The sequence below is a fragment of the Camelina sativa genome, chromosome 12 (genome assembly GCF_000633955.1).
Source record: "Camelina sativa cultivar DH55 chromosome 12, Cs, whole genome shotgun sequence".
NCBI classification, from domain to species: Eukaryota; Viridiplantae; Streptophyta; class Magnoliopsida; order Brassicales; family Brassicaceae; genus Camelina; species Camelina sativa.
The window spans coordinates 7160158-7176529 of record NC_025696.1 but is presented as its reverse complement, the minus strand read 5'-3'; the positions used below and the strand labels follow the sequence as shown (position 1 = coordinate 7176529).

Below are 16372 nucleotides of genomic sequence, written 5' to 3'. Positions count from 1 at the left end.
AGATAAATGGGCTTTTATCATAAAAAGGCCCAATAAATGGATCCGAATTAGTAAAATTGACCCGAGAAAGGGTTTAGGTGTGAAAAATTCGATAGTTTCCTCCTCCTCCGTCTACTCAACTCTCTCTCTCTGCCCTAGAGCCAAAGCCAAAATCCGGCCATGACGAAGAAGAGGAACAGGAAGAAGAACATGGAAGAAGACGCTTCCGTGGACAATTCCGAATCTAAGAGTTTCTTCCAAGCTCCTCCTCAAGGTAGTAAATATCTTTCGTTTCTCTAGATTCTAAGACGAACAAGTTGGGGTGATTCATGTGTTTACTTTTCCTTTTATTGGTTAGCTATGGACACTACGGAGACAGGAGATTCGAGATTAGCTGCTCGTTCTCGTACCTTGTAAGCGTTTAACAATCTCAAAACTCTTCTCCAAAACTATTGCTTTGGAGTCCGGCTTTAGTCTTTTCTCGTTTCCCCAGTTAATTTGTGTTTTGGTTAGTTATGGTACTCTCACAGGAACACTTGTGTAACTAAGTCTGTAATTGTGTTTCTCTTGGTCTCAAGTTTCAAAATTCCAACTTCCATTGTAAATTGCTTTGTTCTTGTCCTAATAAGAGGTTGGACCTGGAGTCATGTATTGTATGTTTGTCTACTGTTCATATTACTTGTAATGGTTTGCTAGCTGAGGTTTCCACATTAGCTCTAACACTTAGGAGACTATTATACAAGCTTATAATTATACAATTATACACTTAGGAGAATAATTATACTAGTATCCTGATGACATTTCCTGTTTTGCTTTTAGGACAAGCACAAGGAAAGGAAAACCGATGAAGAGAACCAAGAAGGCAGGGATAATGAATGCTGCTGTGTCTATAGGTAGACAGACATATAGCGTCCTCGTTTCTTTGTCTTCTTAAGATTCTCTCTCTGGGTTGAGAACTTGAGATTCAGGTGTTTACTTACTCTTTGATTGTTTCTTCTTTGATTTCGTTAGCCATGGATACTACGGAGACTGGAGACTCGAAACTAGCTCCCCCTTCTTGTAACCTGTAAGCCTTTTTGGAAACTCTGCCGGCTTTAACATCGTTAATTTTGACTTTGATCTAAAAATATCTTTTATTAGGCCCATTTCGATTTGTAGTTTTGGCCAGTTATGGACTTATGTTACTCTCGGGAAGACTTGTGACCTAGTTGGATTGATATTATATTAGTCTTAGGCCGCTTAGAAGTTTGAATTGTGAATTGCTCTCTTCTGATCGGTTTGACCTGGAGTCATGTAGTTTGCTATTGTTGTATTACTCTAATGGTTACAACAAGCTTAAGTTTCTCCACATTAGTTCTAAATCTAGAAGATAACACTTAGGAGACTAAATGCAAGCTGTTGAATGGTTGAATCTTGGATAAGTTTTGATTGTATACTGTTTATCGTTTTGTTACGGTCCTCAACTGTAATGTACTAAGGCATGAAATGGTTAGATTTGGTCCTCCTTACGCTTTGCTTTCCTTTAATCCAGATGACATTTCCTGTTTTTCTTTTAGGACAAGCAAGAGGAAAGGAATACCGATGAAGAGAACGAAGAATGTAAGGAAGATGAAAGCCCAGGGTAAAGCTATAGCGTTGAGCGAGAAGTATGAAGAGAAAGCTACAAAGGACCAAACCAAAACTCTCAGAACTCTTTCGGCCAAGAAATTGTACGAGTGATTTTGGTGGAAAAGCTACAAAGAAAAGGGAAAAGATAGAAAAATTTTGATAGTTCATTTGTCTATTTTGGTCTTGTTAACGTTTATGTTTTCTTTCATAAAGAGCTTTTGCAATTTTGTAATCTTGGCGACTTATAAAAATTACGTAGTACGTTTACGGATTAATCAATTATGTTATTTTACCAATACTTGTTTTCTTAACAAAGTCCAATCTTCATAGAATACATATTTCAAGTCTTGGCGTTTAAATTGTTGGAACAAGGAAAAACATGCTTACACGGGAGACTACTACTTTAAACATTAAACAATCATTCAAATACAAAAGAGATAACAATGTCATAGACATATAAATATACATATGGATGTGTATTTCTATATTACTTCTATATCCAAACAACGAGCTCTCTGCACAAGTTTGTTGCCTACGCTATAACTTCCCGGTCGCATTGTCAGTCTGCATCTGTTACTTCTGCTTCTATGTCTACAATCGCTGTTGAGAAACCCTTTCCTACACAATCAATCAAACACTTCATCTCACCATTGGATTCACAAGAGATATTATGGGTAAGTAAGAACAAACCTTTCTTAGGTGCAGAAGAAAACCCATTTAGGTCTTGTCCAAACGCAGTAGTTTGGTTGGAGAATTTCACTGGTTCCTTAACAAACTTATCATCCACCACTGCAAGTTCCAAGTAAAAAAGACACAATGCTAATGCTTCATAAAAGAGACGTCCGTTGATAAATCGAAAAGTGGAGTATTCATCGTTTTACCCGAGAATGGCTGAGTGCAGAAAGGACAAAGCTGTACTTCATCATCCATCGCTGACCTGCAGCATGTTTCAAGATACAATCAACAAGATTTCAAGATACAATCAACTGAGGGATTGATTCTTGTTATAGCCTTACTTGAATATCTGAAACTCGTTTCCACAATTCGGACACTGCACAAGATGAAAAATCGCAAGATAGCTAAGTAGAACAGAATCTTGAAGGATTTACTCAAACACAAGTCACAAGTGGTAGCCAAACCAAGATTAGCATCCACAAGTTATATAATTAAGATACACAGTGTTTCTACGAATTCTTGAAATGATGTCTTAAAGCCAAAGAGACAAGAAAGACTTACATTGCTCTGAACAATATCTCGTTGTGCCCACCACAGAAAAGCTCCCAACCCCAAAATTGGAACAATCACCACAACCAGCTGCAGATTGTAAGAATTTTCAGTTACCAAAAGGCTAAGACAGCACAATTAGACAAACCAAGAGACATTTAAAAGTTAAAGAGTTTAGAGAGTAATACCCAAACAGAGACAATAGCGTCCAGAATCCAACCAAGCTGACCAGTCATAGAGAGATATGTCAACCCAATAGCCAAAGCAAGATTCCCAAGTATCCTCCCGTTTCCGTTGTTATCTCCACCATTAAACCCTAAACCCTTGTTACATCTAACCTTAACCTCCCGTCTTTGCCGGCTAAGAGCTTTCTCACTAGCTAAAAATCCAATATTTTCCAGACCCATCAATCGCCGCCGTCTCTGTCTATGCTCAATCAAGGAAACTCTTAATCCCAACTTGTTGTTCTGAAGCAGAGAAGGAACAAAGCTTCGTCCTTTGGACTGGAGTCTAATTCTGGGTTCCTTGTTGAAACCATCGTGTATGGAGATGTTGGTACACAGGATGATCTGTGGAATCGAAGCCATCGTCTGAATTTTGTTACCTAAACACAACACCAGACNATTTTCCAGACCCATCAATTGCCGCCGTCTCTGTCTATGCTCAATCAAGGAAACTCTTAATCCCAACTTGTTGTTCTGAAGCAGAGAAGGAACAAAGCTTCGTCCTTTGGACTGGAGTCTAATTCTGGGTTCCTTGTTGAAACCATCGTGTATGGAGATGTTGGTACACAGGATGATCTGTGGAATCGAAGCCATCGTCTGAATTTTGTTACCTAAACACAACACCAGACTCAGAGTTGAAAAAGCGTCGACCTCAACGAGAAATGGTGATATCACGAAGGCAATGATGTGTTTTAGCGTTATATATAAACTTTACAGATTAAATAACATCGCGGGGATAGCTCAGTTGGGAGAGCGTCAGACTGAAGATCTGAAGGTCGCGTGTTCGATCCACGCTCACCGCAATAGTTTTTTTCCTTATTTTACGTCAATTACTTAACGGCGTCGTCTTCTGTTAAACCCATTAAATCGTAACGTCGTCGTTTATTACTTAAAACGGCGTCGTCTTCTGTTAAACCCATTAAATCACTTCTTCGTAACGGCGTCGTTTCGTTTTTAATTTCTCACATTACAGTTACTTGAAACGTGTCGTTAAAGGAACCAGAGCTTTTGACTTTTGAGACATGCATGTTACATTCGAAAAGTTTAAACTCTTAAAAACGTTACGAGCTTCAAGAACTCCGATTTAAGGGACTACGGTTCAAGTTGCATTATAGATTTATAGTTTGATGTGATTTTAGGGAGAAACCCGATTGAATTGTTTATACATGTGTTAAGATTGAGTGTGTGATAATATATTATCCATGTTCACTTTTGCTCTGATTAGTCTAAGAATAACATTGTCGTTAAGTTCGATTTCGGCTTTAGATAAGGCACTGAATCACGGATATATGATATGGTTTATCATTTTTCCTCTCTAAATTAAACTGCATGCCTAAGAATCTACTTAATTACATATTAAGTTAGAAATTTGAGCAATGTTAACTGAATAGGAAATTTCATTATATTATTAGTATATGATGGGAGAAAAAGATTTAGTCCCGAGAGATGTGGATCAGCATCACAATGCCTTGTGTTAGGTCTATTAATAAATAAATCATACAAGGTTCTAATAAGACAACTAGAGCTTAAATATTTCAGAAAAGTAAAGCTTAATATATTTAATTTATATACGTTAACATACATGCATTTACACATAGATTCAGCCGTAGAGCTAGGCACTAGAGTGTATCTTGATACAAATTATTCTAAACCATGCACACATAGTTGAGCAATATTGTTTTTGTACGGAACGCATGAAGAAACAACCATATAACAAATTAAAACCTTACTTCACAATAACTGCAAGAGTAGTACGTAGCCCTCTTCCGAAGGAAATTATTTGACTTTTAACGACCATAAAAAATTTACAATCGAGAACTCATCCCCAACACAAATTTTTGAATTTTTTTTTTCTATCGATATAGCTAGTCATATAGATTCCACACTTCGGGCAACAAAAAAATCGAGGATGGAGGTTCCAAAAACCTCATTGCTAATGATAATTTCTGTGGTAGCTTTATGTTTCTTGCATGTCAAGGCTTGGCATGGTCAGACATACTGTGGTGGCAATGCGGCTCCCCGATGTCAGCTCCAATACATCGACTGCCCTGAAGAGTGCCCGACCACCATGAACCCCAACTCTCAAAACAAAATTTGTTGGGTTGACTGCTTTAAACCCCTTTGCATGGCAGAGTGTCGCTGTAATTACATCTTTGTTTCTATTATTTTTTTTTTTTTGTATAGAGACCAATGCAGTTTGAAGTGCTAAATTAAACTTTTTGAAAATATTTTTACGATTTAGATATGATATTTTGTAGCGGTAAAACCCAACTGTGAATCCTCTGGAGCGATCTGCCTAGATCCAAGGTTCATAGGTGGTGATGGAATTGTGTTCTACTTCCATGGAAAGAGTAATGAGCATTTTAGCCTTGTCTCGGACCCTGACGTTCAGATCACTGCTAGGTTTACTGGTCATAGACCCGCTGGCCGTACTAGAGATTTCACATGGATCCAAGCACTCGGCTTCCTGTTCAACTCCCACAAATTCTCCCTTGAGACCACCAAAGTCGCCACTTGGGACAGCAACCTCGATCACCTCAAGTTCTTTATCGATGGCCAAGATTTGGTTATCCCTCAAGAAACTCTATCCACTTGGTAATTATAGAGAAACTCAAATTTTGTGATCTATGAGGTTGCAATTGTTTAAAACTGCATATTTCTCTCTTTAGTTTTGATTTATATGTACACAATCAATCTTCTAATCTTAATTCTTGACCATGCATATTCTCAGGTACTCATCCGACAAAGACATCAAGATTGAAAGGTTGACACAAAAGAACAGTGTGATCGTGACGATTAAAGACAAAGCTGAGATCATGGTCAACGTGGTTCCTGTGACCAAAGAAGACGATAGAATACACAACTACAAATTACCTGTAGATGACTGTTTTGTCCATCTCGAGGTCCAGTTCAAGTTCATTAATCTGTCCCCAAAAGTTGATGGAATCTTGGGACGCACTTACAGGCCCGATTTCAAGAATCCGGCTAAACCAGGAGTCGCAATGCCAGTGGTGGGAGGTGAGGATAGCTTCAGGACATCATCTCTGCTCTCTCATGATTGCAAAACTTGTTTGTTCTCTGAAGATCCGGTCGTTGCGAGTGGCTTTGTCAAGCCAAAAAATACATACACATTGCTAGATTGCAGCCGTGGCGCGTCTTCCGGTTACGGAATCGTCTGCAGGAAGTAGTTACCATCCAAACTCAATTTGCTAAGAACTATAGATGAGAAAAGTATATGTAATGTGTGAAATAAAAATAAGTATATGTTATGTTTTGTGTAAATTTACTTCATATGTTTGTCAAAATAAAACCGAGTAATGAGCTAATAAATAACCAAATTCTAAGGAAAATAAACAACGTAACTCAGTTATTCTTATTTACATGGACCAGATTTATATTGCTGAAAATACTTTGTGTTTCCCATATAGGCCGTAATCATTTACAGCCAGTCAGCCACATTGTACTTTAATTGTAACACACTAACTTAAAAACTCAGCTTAATTAGGATATGAAGAGGGTTAATTACTCATCATAACCTAAGATCCGGCTATTAAATATATATTGTTATTGATGTTTACAGATTTCCAAAAGTCAGATTAACAAGATGCAGTGCTCATATATAGTTAGGACCGAGAGGTGTGGATCTCGCTCGTGTGAATGTAACTTCTGAATACGTTTTTATTTATTTTCGAAGTTTCATATTTTTCTATTCATGTACATTTCAACTTTAGAACTATTAATTTATACAAGTTGTTTCAAAGAACGTTGAGTGCATGTGTGGGTGATATCAAAATTAGGCACACAAACCCGGCAACTCCCATCTTGCAACTTGCTACTTGCACTAAAATAATTTGTTTTAAATAAAATCACACAGTGACCTCCATAAATTCACAAATCAACACTTTTCTTTTTATATTGATGAATAGTAAACAAGGGATAGAAAACCTAGAAAATGAAGATCTCAAAATCCTCTTCTCTAATGCTGTTTTTTCTTGCGGTTATGTTATGTTTCTTGGGAGCCAAGTCACGAGGAGTTTACTGCAGCAATCCTTATGAACGATGCTTTCAAAAGTACATAATGTGTCCGGAAGAATGTCCCACCACCGGTGCCGCAAACTCCATGAATAGAGTCTGTTACGTAGACTGTAGTAAACCCCTCTGCAAATTTGAGTGCCGCAGTAAGCAAAAATGCTTTAAACTTTTTGTATTAAGCTTTTTTTATATCTAAAGCTCAAATTAAGTATTCTCTTTTTTCTTTTGTTCTTTTAACATGGTTGGCATATATAGGGTTGGGTCCAAACTGCTATAGACCTGGATCGGCATGTCACGACCCGAGGTTCATAGGTGGTGATGGGATTGTGTTCTACTTCCATGGAAAGAGCAATGAACATTTTAGCCTTGTCTCGGACCCTGACTTTCAGATCAATGCTAGGTTCACTGGCCACAGACCCGCTGGACGCACTAGAGACTTCACTTGGATCCAAGCTCTTGGCTTCCTCTTCAATTCTCATAAGTTTTCCCTTGAGGCCACCAAAGTGGCCACTTGGGACAGCAGCATCGACCATCTCAGATTCTCTTTCAGCGGCCAAGATTTAGTTATCCCTGAGGAAATTCTCTCTACGTGGTAATAGACTAAATGCCAAATATCATATATTCTAAAAACTATTTTGAAGTTTGCATTTTTTATTTTTTGAAGTCTTTTTACTAATTGAGAATTTGTATCTTTAAACCTACACCAACTACATGCGCTTTTGACTAGGTACTCGCCAGAAAAAGACATCAAGATTGAGAGAGCGACAAAGATGAACATCGTGACGGTGACAATCAAAGACAAAGCAGAGATCATGGTTAACGTTGTTCCCGTGACTAAAGAAGACGATAAGATCCACAGCTATAAAGTACCTTCGGATAACTGTTTTGCGCATCTCGAAGTCCAGTTCAGGTTTTTCAACTTATCACCAAAAGTCGATGGAATCTTGGGACGCACTTATAGGCCCGATTTCCAAAACCCGGCTAAGCCTGGAGTCGCAATGCCAGTCGTTGGCGGCGAGGATAACTTTAGGACATCTTCTTTGCTCTCTCAAGACTGCAAGAGTTGCATTTTTACCGGTTTAAGTGGCTCGATCAAATTGGAGACTGAACACACACTGTTGGATTGTACTCGTGGGGCGTCTTCCGGATACGGAATCATATGCAGGAAGTGATGTTCCATGATCCATCCTAACTTCATTTGGAGAATAATAATAAAAAGCAAGCAAATGTGTAATTTCTAAAATTTATATGTTCATGAATAGTGAAGAATATATAACATTCGATCGTAACCATTTTATTCTTTTTCTCCGTTAGAGAAATAATAATCTAATCTGAGAAAACATTACACACTTTTGCAGCCCATCAAAAAAAGTTGGATCAAACTAAGCCTCACCGAATCGGTTAAAAGCCTATTATAAATCCCTATTTTATTTACATCAATTGCCAGTACTCTACCCACATCCCCAAGGATTTTTTTTAACCTTTTTACTTTTTTAACCCATCTGAATGAATCACCAATCACAGTAATTAGTAATTACATCTCTCTCACTGCCTAAACTCGAATGTTTGACCCGAAACACCAAACCCGCTCGAGCTGTACCCGAAACTCTGAGTCAACCCGCCAGAGTTATCCACATGCGAGTTCCTCAAACCACTCTCCGCCTCTCCCTCCGCCGCTCTAAACGAGTCGTAACCACCGTAACTCGGTAATCCGTTGGTCGGAGCTAGCTCCGGGATTGGGTTAAGACCTGCCAAGCTAGCCCAATCGAAGTTCCCGTTAAGAAGCGTCCTAAGCGAATTCATCCGAGGCAAATGAAAAGACTGGTCTTTTATCTCCGGGAACGAATCAAGAACGTCGTCAAGCTGAGACGACGAAGACGAAGACGACCCATTAGTGCTATGCTCTTCACGACAAGCTTGAACCGGAGTAGTAGCAGCAACAGCTTGTCTCTGAGATCCTGATGTTTTCTTGTAAATCCGACACAACACCCAATCATCCAACTGTAACGAAAGAACAAAATTAGCGATTTGGTTACAGTTTTGATCTAATCGGAATTGATAAAGTTATCATTTTTATTATTACCTTGGAGCTTCCATGGCTACGAGAATGCTCGATTAAGCGATACTCGTGCATAATCCAGTTTGTTTTGGTGCCTTTGGGAGCTTTTCCGGCGTAAAAAACCAGAGCTTTTTTAATCCCGACACGGCGACCATCCGACGTGATAATCTTGTCGGTACCCGTGGCTTTCCAATAACCCGACCCGGCTACTCTATTGGGTCTTGACCCGTTCGGATATTTCCGATCTCTTGGGCTGAAAAAATACCATTCCTTTTCTCCAAACAAGGCTTTACCTGAAAACAAATTTACAATAGCAACCCCTTTAGTTTTAATATATTTTCGATTCGAACCCGGAAGTAAGATCTTTTGCAAAACAACACCCAAGAAGTGTAAGAAAAACACTGTTTTGTTTTGTTTGCTTACTTGGCAAATCCCAAGGATCGAACTTGTAGAGATCGATGTCTCCGATGACCTGGAGAGAGAAATGATAGCCTGCAACTTTCCGACAAAGATACTGAACAAGAAGCTCTTCATCTGTCGGATAAAATCTAAAACCCGGAGGCAAACTCAATTGGGCTAACGGATCTTTCTCTCTAACTCCCATTTTCTTCTTTTGCTCTTTCTACTTCGATTCAACAGCAACCAATGACAAAAAAAGAAAAATTTTCAAAGTTTCGAACTCTAAAAAACCCAAGAAGTTATATGTTTTTTATGTTAGTCGATCTTTTGAACAATATGGTGAGTGGTTGATTTATATAGGCTATGGAAAAGGGCAAAGGTTCTTCAAGGGGATAAGTACGGTCGTCCTTGTCTTACTGTTCTTAAAAAATCTAATTACGATTTTTCTTTGTGGACCCTTTTAACCATTTAGATACTGCCACGTACATGAACTGACCGACCTTATAAATGTGTTGTACAAATAATTTTCCAAGCGATATAAATGTGGCGAATACACAACTGTAAGTTTTCTCATGTAGTATAAGATTTCCTTTTTGATTACGAGTAGTATGTAAAAATTCCTCTTAAGTGATATCGTAGTAAGATTTCGAAATTACTATTGTTGTAGACTTGTAGTAATTTTTTTTCTCTTATTTTTTCATCAGTGTCATTGAAAGTTTATAAATAAAGCAGTGAAAATATACTAATTATAGTAAGTTCTTGTCACTGAGAAAATCACCGAAGACAATGAATCGACTGTATATAATTGGTGCCGGTTCGGGTGCATGAACCGTCAGGAAAAGCCAAAGCAAGTTTATCGACACGTGTCAAGCCAGTTGTCCTTTCTTCTAGAATTCTGAAAAGCCTAACAACGATGTGTTGTTTTATCAAAATGCTCCAAATAATTTAGCCTAGTAGTTCGATATTTTCTTTTTTTGTCCTGAAGCACCCAACTATGTGACAATGGATTGGAGTCTGATAAAGAAAAGAAGAAGCACTAACTATGTGACAGATAAAAGAAAAGCTATTTGAGTTAAGAAAAAAAAAAAGAGGGGGCACTAATAGTAATAAGACGTTTTTATGAACAAAAATGTTTTAGTCAGACACGCGTGGAAGGCAATTTCACGTTCGTGTGAAATGTACACGTGTTGGGAGAGTTAGGCAAGACTTCAATAAAAGAATCAAAAGAGACAAAAGAGAGGAAGAAAAAAGTAATAATAAAAGAGCAGAAAATATTGAACAAGTGTACAAACTACAAAGTTCTAACTAAATATATCGAAAAGATACGCTAACATGAGACACGTATATAAAGCTATGATGAACACTAATACATTTATATATAGTTTTCGTTATAGATTTATAATTTTTGATCATTTTTAATTAGTAGACCATATCGAGATTGTCCCACAAATATGTGTAGTATTAAAATTAGTATAAGTAGTCTCTCGGCATTCTTTTAATAAGATAATTTTTCTTTAAAATCATCATAACAGCTAAACTCTATCTTTCACGAATGATTTTAATTTTATTAAGAAAACATTTATAATTAGTTTGTTACTAATTCCTATGAAAAAATAGTTAGGTTTTCTATTTTTTTAATAGAAAATTTTGATTTTATAAAGTAATCTAATGGATGGAACAAAAAGTAATTTAATGATATATATATATATATATACACATTGAACAATAGAAATTGTATTATTTTAATATATTGTTTTTTTATTTTGGTAAGTTATTTCATTAAATATATTTTATATATTGTAGTTTATATTTAAATAATAAAAAGGATTAATTAGGGTTTCGTTCACTCAAGAAATACTATAAATGGCCTAAGAAGTTGACAAGTGAAAACAATGGACCATGCTGGACAGATCAGAGAAGCCTTTATATATAATACATGTGACGCGCGCGATTCTAAGAACTCGATTCTTCTTCTTCTTCTTGATAATTCTTTTCTTTTCTTTAAATTATTCTCCTTTTTTATATTTCGTTATCGGTTGCTTTTCGGATTTTAGATTTTAGTGAACGTGGAGAATTCTTGTTCACAGAGAGAGGGGAATGCTCACCTATTTCTTGTATAAGATAATAATATCTGACTTATTAGCAAAAGATACGACAAGTTTGGTTCAACGATTTGCATAACTGCAAAATGTGTTGGATAGAAACTCGGCCATCGCTATTTAATTAGCGTATAATATTCTTATGATCTTGACAAATAATTATTGTAGTTATATAGTTTCCGGGGGGAAATAAAGTAAAAAACAAAAAAACCTTAATTTAACTTGTTCAAATATTCTTCTCTGATACTTTTTTATTTTAAATACTTTTTCCAAAATTATATCTTAATTGACAGAAATTTCTATTTTTGGACTAAAATAGCATTGGTGATAACATTTGAATCAGTTTAATATACATTTAGAGACATATGAATTTTAGGTTTCAAATGCTCAAAACTTATTTAAGACTTAGAATGCTCAAAATTTATTTAAAGATCAAAACTATCTTAAAGATTGGACTTATCTTTAGATTTGTCTCGATCTATCGAATGATTGGTCAATTTTTCTTAAAGATCATGGTCGTTTATGATCTGTTGTTGCGGTCGGTCTTAGTGATCAATCAAAATTGTTTCAAAATTTGTTTATGGGTTGATCGTAATCAGTCATGTACTAAGCTTCTTCCCTACGGAAAGAACCCAAAATTTTACTACATTGATATATCATATATACTCTCAGTACAGCTAAAACACAAAGATAGACTCACACACTAAATAGTATCGTGAAGTTTTCAAAATACTACATATTATTTTTTATTATCTTTATTATTTTTAATTATCTTTAAAAATAACCACCAACATTTTAATATTAAGAAAAAATTATAAGCTTTTAGGATAAAGTCGTAGAATTATATATATCATGCAAGCTTCTATTTAATAGTGAATTTTACACGTATATATATGGTCTATATCTAAAGTATTGGTTTCCTATGGCAAATATCACTTTTTAACAAAAAAAAAGTGATATTGTTAAAAGCTTTAAAAAAGATAAGGTGATCACGAAGGTTAATAGAAAAGAAACAAAAAAGGCATGGCGCTTTCTAAATGCATTGCCTTTGCACTCTACATGTGTACATGCATAATTGATTCGACATTTTTTATTTTTTTGATTCGACATTATTGAGTCAAGCAAAATCTGGACTATATAATTAATTCGGATTTACTCATAAATGAATAAGTGATGACTCTCCTACAGTGATTGATGATTCTTAGACTTTTTTTTTACTAAATAAATGTTCTCACTGTAACACAATTTTCCAAAAGTTAGAAACTGTAACATACAGTTTCCAATAAACTTTAAAGCATAAATTTCCAAAAAAAAAGATTTTTTTTTTTTTAATACAAAATTCTGTAAGTGCAAAATTGCAATTGGTATCACTATCAGCTACTAAGTTTTTCAAGCCTCTTCCTAACGCTGGAACATAGTACGTTTATTATGCACCACAAATCCGTCAACAGCTTAAATTCGATTTCTTGATTTGTATTTTGAGAAAATGCAGAGATGAAACCGCGTGAGCTAAAATTTTCTTTAATGTATGAAAATGAAACTAAATTTGGAATGACAACGTGTAAAGTGCGTTAAGGACTGGGAACAGAATACCAGCAAGCAAATATTAAATTGGCTTTGAACACACACATAGCATGTTCTTCACATTACTACTTAGATTCTGATATAAATCGAGATTTGACTTATCAGGAGGACCACTTGAGCCGGACCAAATCAATCTCTCAAATTTTAATTGATTTATAACGAAAAAAAAAATATTGTGATAAGAAATTATTGTTGTTACACATCCGTTCTTACGTACTCAAAAAAGTTCTACAACCCAAAACAAATTAAAAAAGTGAAGAATAAGAGTATCAGTTAGATTTGGTCTTACCAATCCTCATCAAAGCGATATAAGCAATAACTCTATACCCAACAAGCATCACAGCCAAAGCTACGGCAGAGACCAATCCACTATGAAACCCTATATGTTTGATACCTTCAAAGTCACCAACATGACACTTCAATTTCTCATTTTCGCCACATGGATACCACTCATTCTCCGTGTATTGACCCAATATCAGTAGTTTATAGGTATAGTAACCTATTGATACGTACTTAATCCAAGAGATAAACACCGGAACATGTTGCACGTAGTATCCTCCTGCCAACAAAAATGTGAGCATTATGACTGACCCGAGTGTCGTGGCTGACTTCTGGTCCATAACTAGGGCGCCTAGGGCTAGCCCTAACCCACCGGAGACAAGAACATGGACGAGGAGGACCAAAAGGGTCAGAAAAAAGTTTACGGGGTTGTGGTTTAGACCGGCCATAAAATATGTGATTATGAGAAAACAACATGGTAGAATAAGCTCCATTGGTAGATCCCCGACAACTCGGGACATGAAGTAAGGCGAGAGTCTGTACATGCCCGAGGAACGTTCTTTCTGGAGCATTGCTCGCTCTTGAGGAAATGTAAAGATTTGTTGGAAGAGAGGGAAGAATGCCCAGAAGGATGATATAAAGAATAACAATCCTATCTGCAACAATAAACCACAAGTATGGTCACTTCACAGATATACACAATGACGTAGACGAATGTGTATCTTAGTTAATTAATAAGTACCTGATCTTGCAAGCGAGACATTTTCGTTTGCCACCAAAGGAGACCACATAGGGTAGAGACAATGAATATCTGAGCAATCTTTATGCCAGAGAAAGAATCATGACGCCTTTGCTTAAGGCCTCTCTGCAAAAGAACACAAAACTGTTGCCACCACGTCGTTGGCCACTCTCCAAAATGATTTTTCTCCCCACGAGGACTCTCTATTGGTCTGTTATCAAGATCATCTTGTCTTTCAAGGTCACTGATAACATTGTCCAACAAGTTTGTCTTGTAAAGCGCAACAAGATCTGCCTTCATAGCGTCTGGTCTTTGGGATTCATCTGATCCAACACCTACAAGTATATAATATATGTGAGATTTACAAGGAGATACAAAAGCTATAATATGCCGGAGTACTTGGACGTCAAGATATCACCAGGAGAGGCTTACCGTTTGCGATGTCCAAGAGAAAGTCCGAGGGGTTAATCCTTTCAACTGACGGGGAGTATCCAATGCTAGCGAAATAGTCCATAGCATTGGATCCAAGACCGAAGTAGACCGGATTACCTTCTGAAAGGAGTAGAAGCTTATCAAACATATAGAACAACCTACTAGAAGGTTGATGAATTGTGGTCACAACCGTTCTTCCACCACGAGCCAATTCCCACAAAATTGATACGATCTTTTGAGCCGTGGTAGAATCAAGACCAGAAGTAGGCTCATCAAGAAAGAGCAAACTAGGGTTTACAAGAATCTCTTGCCCTATACTAACCCTTTTCCTCTCACCACCGGATACACCTCTCAAAAATGGTCCTCCAATGATGGTATCCTTACATCTGTCTAGTCCCAATTCAGTCATAACTGCCTTAGCTTGGTTGATCTTCTCTTGTTGTTTAAAAGAATTGGGAAGCCGAAGAAGCGCGGTGAACACTAGAGTTTCCGTAACAGTCAAGTGAGGGTAAAGAGCATCGTCTTGAGTCACGAAACCGGTAGTTCGCTTCACAGCTTTGGATAATGGCTTGTTGTTGTAAGATATGTTCCCTGTGAGCTTCCCTTTCCCTTCCCCAAGCCGTCCTCCGAGAGCCGTCAACAAGCTGGTCTTGCCGCTCCCGGAGGGACCCAGCATAGCCAGGATCTCTCCTGGTTTGACGAGCCCTGTCAAGCCTTTCAAGATGGTTCGTTCCTCGGTTTTGTCGTTGGTTCGGAACCAGCCATTTGGCTCCTTCAACTTCACCGTGTACACAAGATTCTCAAACTGATCCAATACATCAAGAACAAGATTGAATAAAAAGATCAGTCTCAACACACGAACACGCTATTTCTCATACTATTAATGGACAAATCAACACTTTTTAACCTAATGAACCATTGTTTGTTCTCCATGTATCTATCATAATTAAAAAGAAAACATACCTTTAGAGTAACAGGATTATTAGACTTCTTAAAGATTGAAAAAGGAAGGGGTCGATCATCGTTGGTCTTCTCGATGGGGGCTTCAATATCCATAGAAACCTCTTGATTATCCATTCCCAACAAGGATCGATTTATAAACCCTTAGTCGCAGGCAACTACGAAGCTGAAACAATAGAAACGAAATCAATATATTTGTTCTTCTCTACTGATTAAGGAAAGTATTCAGAAAACTGAATCGTACGTGCAGGAGAAAAACTGATGAAAGTATTTAATTTTGTTGGGTTTTGGAAGTTCTAGAGACGGAAGACAAAACTAAGACTTTAAACTCTTTTATTGTTTTTGCTAAATAAAAGAGAAATTAGGGTTCACGTAAGGCAAGTGAGAGAGAGTTTTAAGGATATATAGAAGGAAGATTCTTTAGAGAATGCTTCTGTTACCAAGCACACGCTTTTATTGTGGGATGTTTGTTTCGACTCCCTGAGAAATAAAATAAAAATATTAATCACAAATCAATCTGAGATTTGCTATTCTTTTTTTTCTTTTTTTTAATAACAAGATAAAGTCAAAACAATAGTATTAAATTACGTTTTAAATCAATACATATATATGGTTCAGTAACTGGGGAGTGGAGGTGTATTCAACTTGAAATTTTAAGTGATTTGTGTAAAATTTACGACTCTTATATTATTCAATCATAAATTTTAAAAAGTTCATTAAAATCCACTGTTATTAAACTGATAATTTAAAAATA

General features: G+C 36.7%; 6 protein-coding genes, 1 non-coding gene and 1 pseudogene across 8 annotated transcripts; 5 read left to right on the top strand and 3 right to left on the bottom strand.

The window, feature by feature from the left end:
- LOC104730642 lies at positions 86 to 1883 on the top strand. The gene is made up of 5 exons (XM_010449843.2): positions 86 to 253; positions 338 to 392; positions 799 to 872; positions 991 to 1045; positions 1536 to 1883. Exons 1-5 carry the CDS (start codon positions 160 to 162, stop codon positions 1696 to 1698), a joined length of 441 nt encoding a protein of 146 aa, XP_010448145.1. The 5' UTR covers positions 86 to 159; the 3' UTR covers positions 1699 to 1883.
- Positions 1971 to 3687, bottom strand: LOC104730641. Of its 2 annotated transcripts, XM_019234184.1 has the most exons (7): positions 3446 to 3687; positions 3000 to 3214; positions 2824 to 2901; positions 2604 to 2638; positions 2469 to 2524; positions 2278 to 2376; positions 1971 to 2205 (listed from the first exon to the last, which is right to left on the bottom strand). In XM_019234184.1, the coding sequence occupies exons 1-7, from the start codon at positions 3627 to 3629 to the stop codon at positions 2147 to 2149; spliced, it is 726 nt and encodes a 241-aa protein (XP_019089729.1). In that variant the 5' UTR covers positions 3630 to 3687; the 3' UTR covers positions 1971 to 2146. The 2 variants fall into 2 exon arrangements, with proteins under 2 accessions (XP_019089729.1, XP_019089728.1); XM_019234183.1 differs by lacking the exon at positions 3446 to 3687 and having other exon boundaries at positions 3000 to 3427.
- On the top strand, positions 3766 to 3838 carry TRNAF-GAA. Its single transcript has one exon. It is a non-coding gene; the product is annotated as a tRNA-Phe (tRNA).
- On the top strand, positions 4897 to 6240 carry LOC104730640. Its single transcript, XM_010449841.2, has 3 exons — positions 4897 to 5176; positions 5294 to 5630; positions 5767 to 6240. Exons 1-3 carry the CDS (start codon positions 4945 to 4947, stop codon positions 6221 to 6223), a joined length of 1026 nt encoding a protein of 341 aa, XP_010448143.1. The 5' UTR covers positions 4897 to 4944; the 3' UTR covers positions 6224 to 6240.
- LOC104730639 lies at positions 6949 to 8265 on the top strand. The gene is made up of 3 exons (XM_010449839.1): positions 6949 to 7213; positions 7323 to 7659; positions 7795 to 8265. The coding sequence occupies exons 1-3, from the start codon at positions 6988 to 6990 to the stop codon at positions 8237 to 8239; spliced, it is 1008 nt and encodes a 335-aa protein (XP_010448141.1). The 5' UTR covers positions 6949 to 6987; the 3' UTR covers positions 8240 to 8265.
- Positions 8341 to 9909, bottom strand: LOC104730638 (NAC domain-containing protein 72). The gene is made up of 3 exons (XM_010449838.1): positions 9550 to 9909; positions 9151 to 9419; positions 8341 to 9068 (listed from the first exon to the last, which is right to left on the bottom strand). The coding sequence occupies exons 1-3, from the start codon at positions 9728 to 9730 to the stop codon at positions 8613 to 8615; spliced, it is 906 nt and encodes a 301-aa protein (XP_010448140.1). The 5' UTR covers positions 9731 to 9909; the 3' UTR covers positions 8341 to 8612.
- Positions 11623 to 11829, top strand: LOC109128168 (annotated as a pseudogene).
- LOC104730636 (ABC transporter G family member 9) lies at positions 13413 to 16023 on the bottom strand. Its single transcript, XM_010449836.2, has 4 exons — positions 15622 to 16023; positions 14659 to 15463; positions 14230 to 14561; positions 13413 to 14143 (listed from the first exon to the last, which is right to left on the bottom strand). The coding sequence occupies exons 1-4, from the start codon at positions 15733 to 15735 to the stop codon at positions 13478 to 13480; spliced, it is 1917 nt and encodes a 638-aa protein (XP_010448138.1). The 5' UTR covers positions 15736 to 16023; the 3' UTR covers positions 13413 to 13477.

Excerpts from the sequence above, each read along its gene's own strand:
- LOC104730642 (XM_010449843.2), top strand. The coding sequence starts at position 160 with ATGACGAAGAAGAGGAACAGGAAGAAGAACATGGAAGAAGACGCTTCC. Across the intron at positions 393-798 it reads GCTGCTCGTTCTCGTACCTT|GACAAGCACAAGGAAAGGAA; the intron begins GTAAGCGTTTAA and ends TTTTGCTTTTAG. Across the intron at positions 1,046-1,535 it reads GCTCCCCCTTCTTGTAACCT|GACAAGCAAGAGGAAAGGAA; the intron begins GTAAGCCTTTTT and ends TTTTTCTTTTAG.
- LOC104730641 (XM_019234184.1), bottom strand. The coding sequence starts at position 3,629 with ATGGCTTCGATTCCACAGATCATCCTGTGTACCAACATCTCCATACAC. Across the intron at positions 2,525-2,603 it reads AACGAGTTTCAGATATTCAA|GTCAGCGATGGATGATGAAG; the intron begins GTAAGGCTATAA and ends AACATGCTGCAG. Across the intron at positions 2,206-2,277 it reads TTCTTCTGCACCTAAGAAAG|GAAAGGGTTTCTCAACAGCG; the intron begins GTTTGTTCTTAC and ends TTGATTGTGTAG.
- LOC104730640 (XM_010449841.2), top strand. The coding sequence starts at position 4,945 with ATGGAGGTTCCAAAAACCTCATTGCTAATGATAATTTCTGTGGTAGCT. Across the intron at positions 5,177-5,293 it reads TTGCATGGCAGAGTGTCGCT|CGGTAAAACCCAACTGTGAA; the intron begins GTAATTACATCT and ends GATATTTTGTAG. Across the intron at positions 5,631-5,766 it reads CAAGAAACTCTATCCACTTG|GTACTCATCCGACAAAGACA; the intron begins GTAATTATAGAG and ends GCATATTCTCAG.
- LOC104730639 (XM_010449839.1), top strand. The coding sequence starts at position 6,988 with ATGAAGATCTCAAAATCCTCTTCTCTAATGCTGTTTTTTCTTGCGGTT. Across the intron at positions 7,214-7,322 it reads CTGCAAATTTGAGTGCCGCA|GGTTGGGTCCAAACTGCTAT; the intron begins GTAAGCAAAAAT and ends TGGCATATATAG. Across the intron at positions 7,660-7,794 it reads GAGGAAATTCTCTCTACGTG|GTACTCGCCAGAAAAAGACA; the intron begins GTAATAGACTAA and ends GCTTTTGACTAG.
- LOC104730638 (XM_010449838.1), bottom strand. The coding sequence starts at position 9,730 with ATGGGAGTTAGAGAGAAAGATCCGTTAGCCCAATTGAGTTTGCCTCCG. Across the intron at positions 9,420-9,549 it reads CGATCCTTGGGATTTGCCAA|GTAAAGCCTTGTTTGGAGAA; the intron begins GTAAGCAAACAA and ends ATTTGTTTTCAG. Across the intron at positions 9,069-9,150 it reads GTAGCCATGGAAGCTCCAAG|TTGGATGATTGGGTGTTGTG; the intron begins GTAATAATAAAA and ends CTTTCGTTACAG.
- LOC104730636 (XM_010449836.2), bottom strand. The coding sequence starts at position 15,735 with ATGGATAATCAAGAGGTTTCTATGGATATTGAAGCCCCCATCGAGAAG. Across the intron at positions 15,464-15,621 it reads ATAATCCTGTTACTCTAAAG|TTTGAGAATCTTGTGTACAC; the intron begins GTATGTTTTCTT and ends GTATTGGATCAG. Across the intron at positions 14,144-14,229 it reads TGTCTCGCTTGCAAGATCAG|ATAGGATTGTTATTCTTTAT; the intron begins GTACTTATTAAT and ends TTATTGTTGCAG.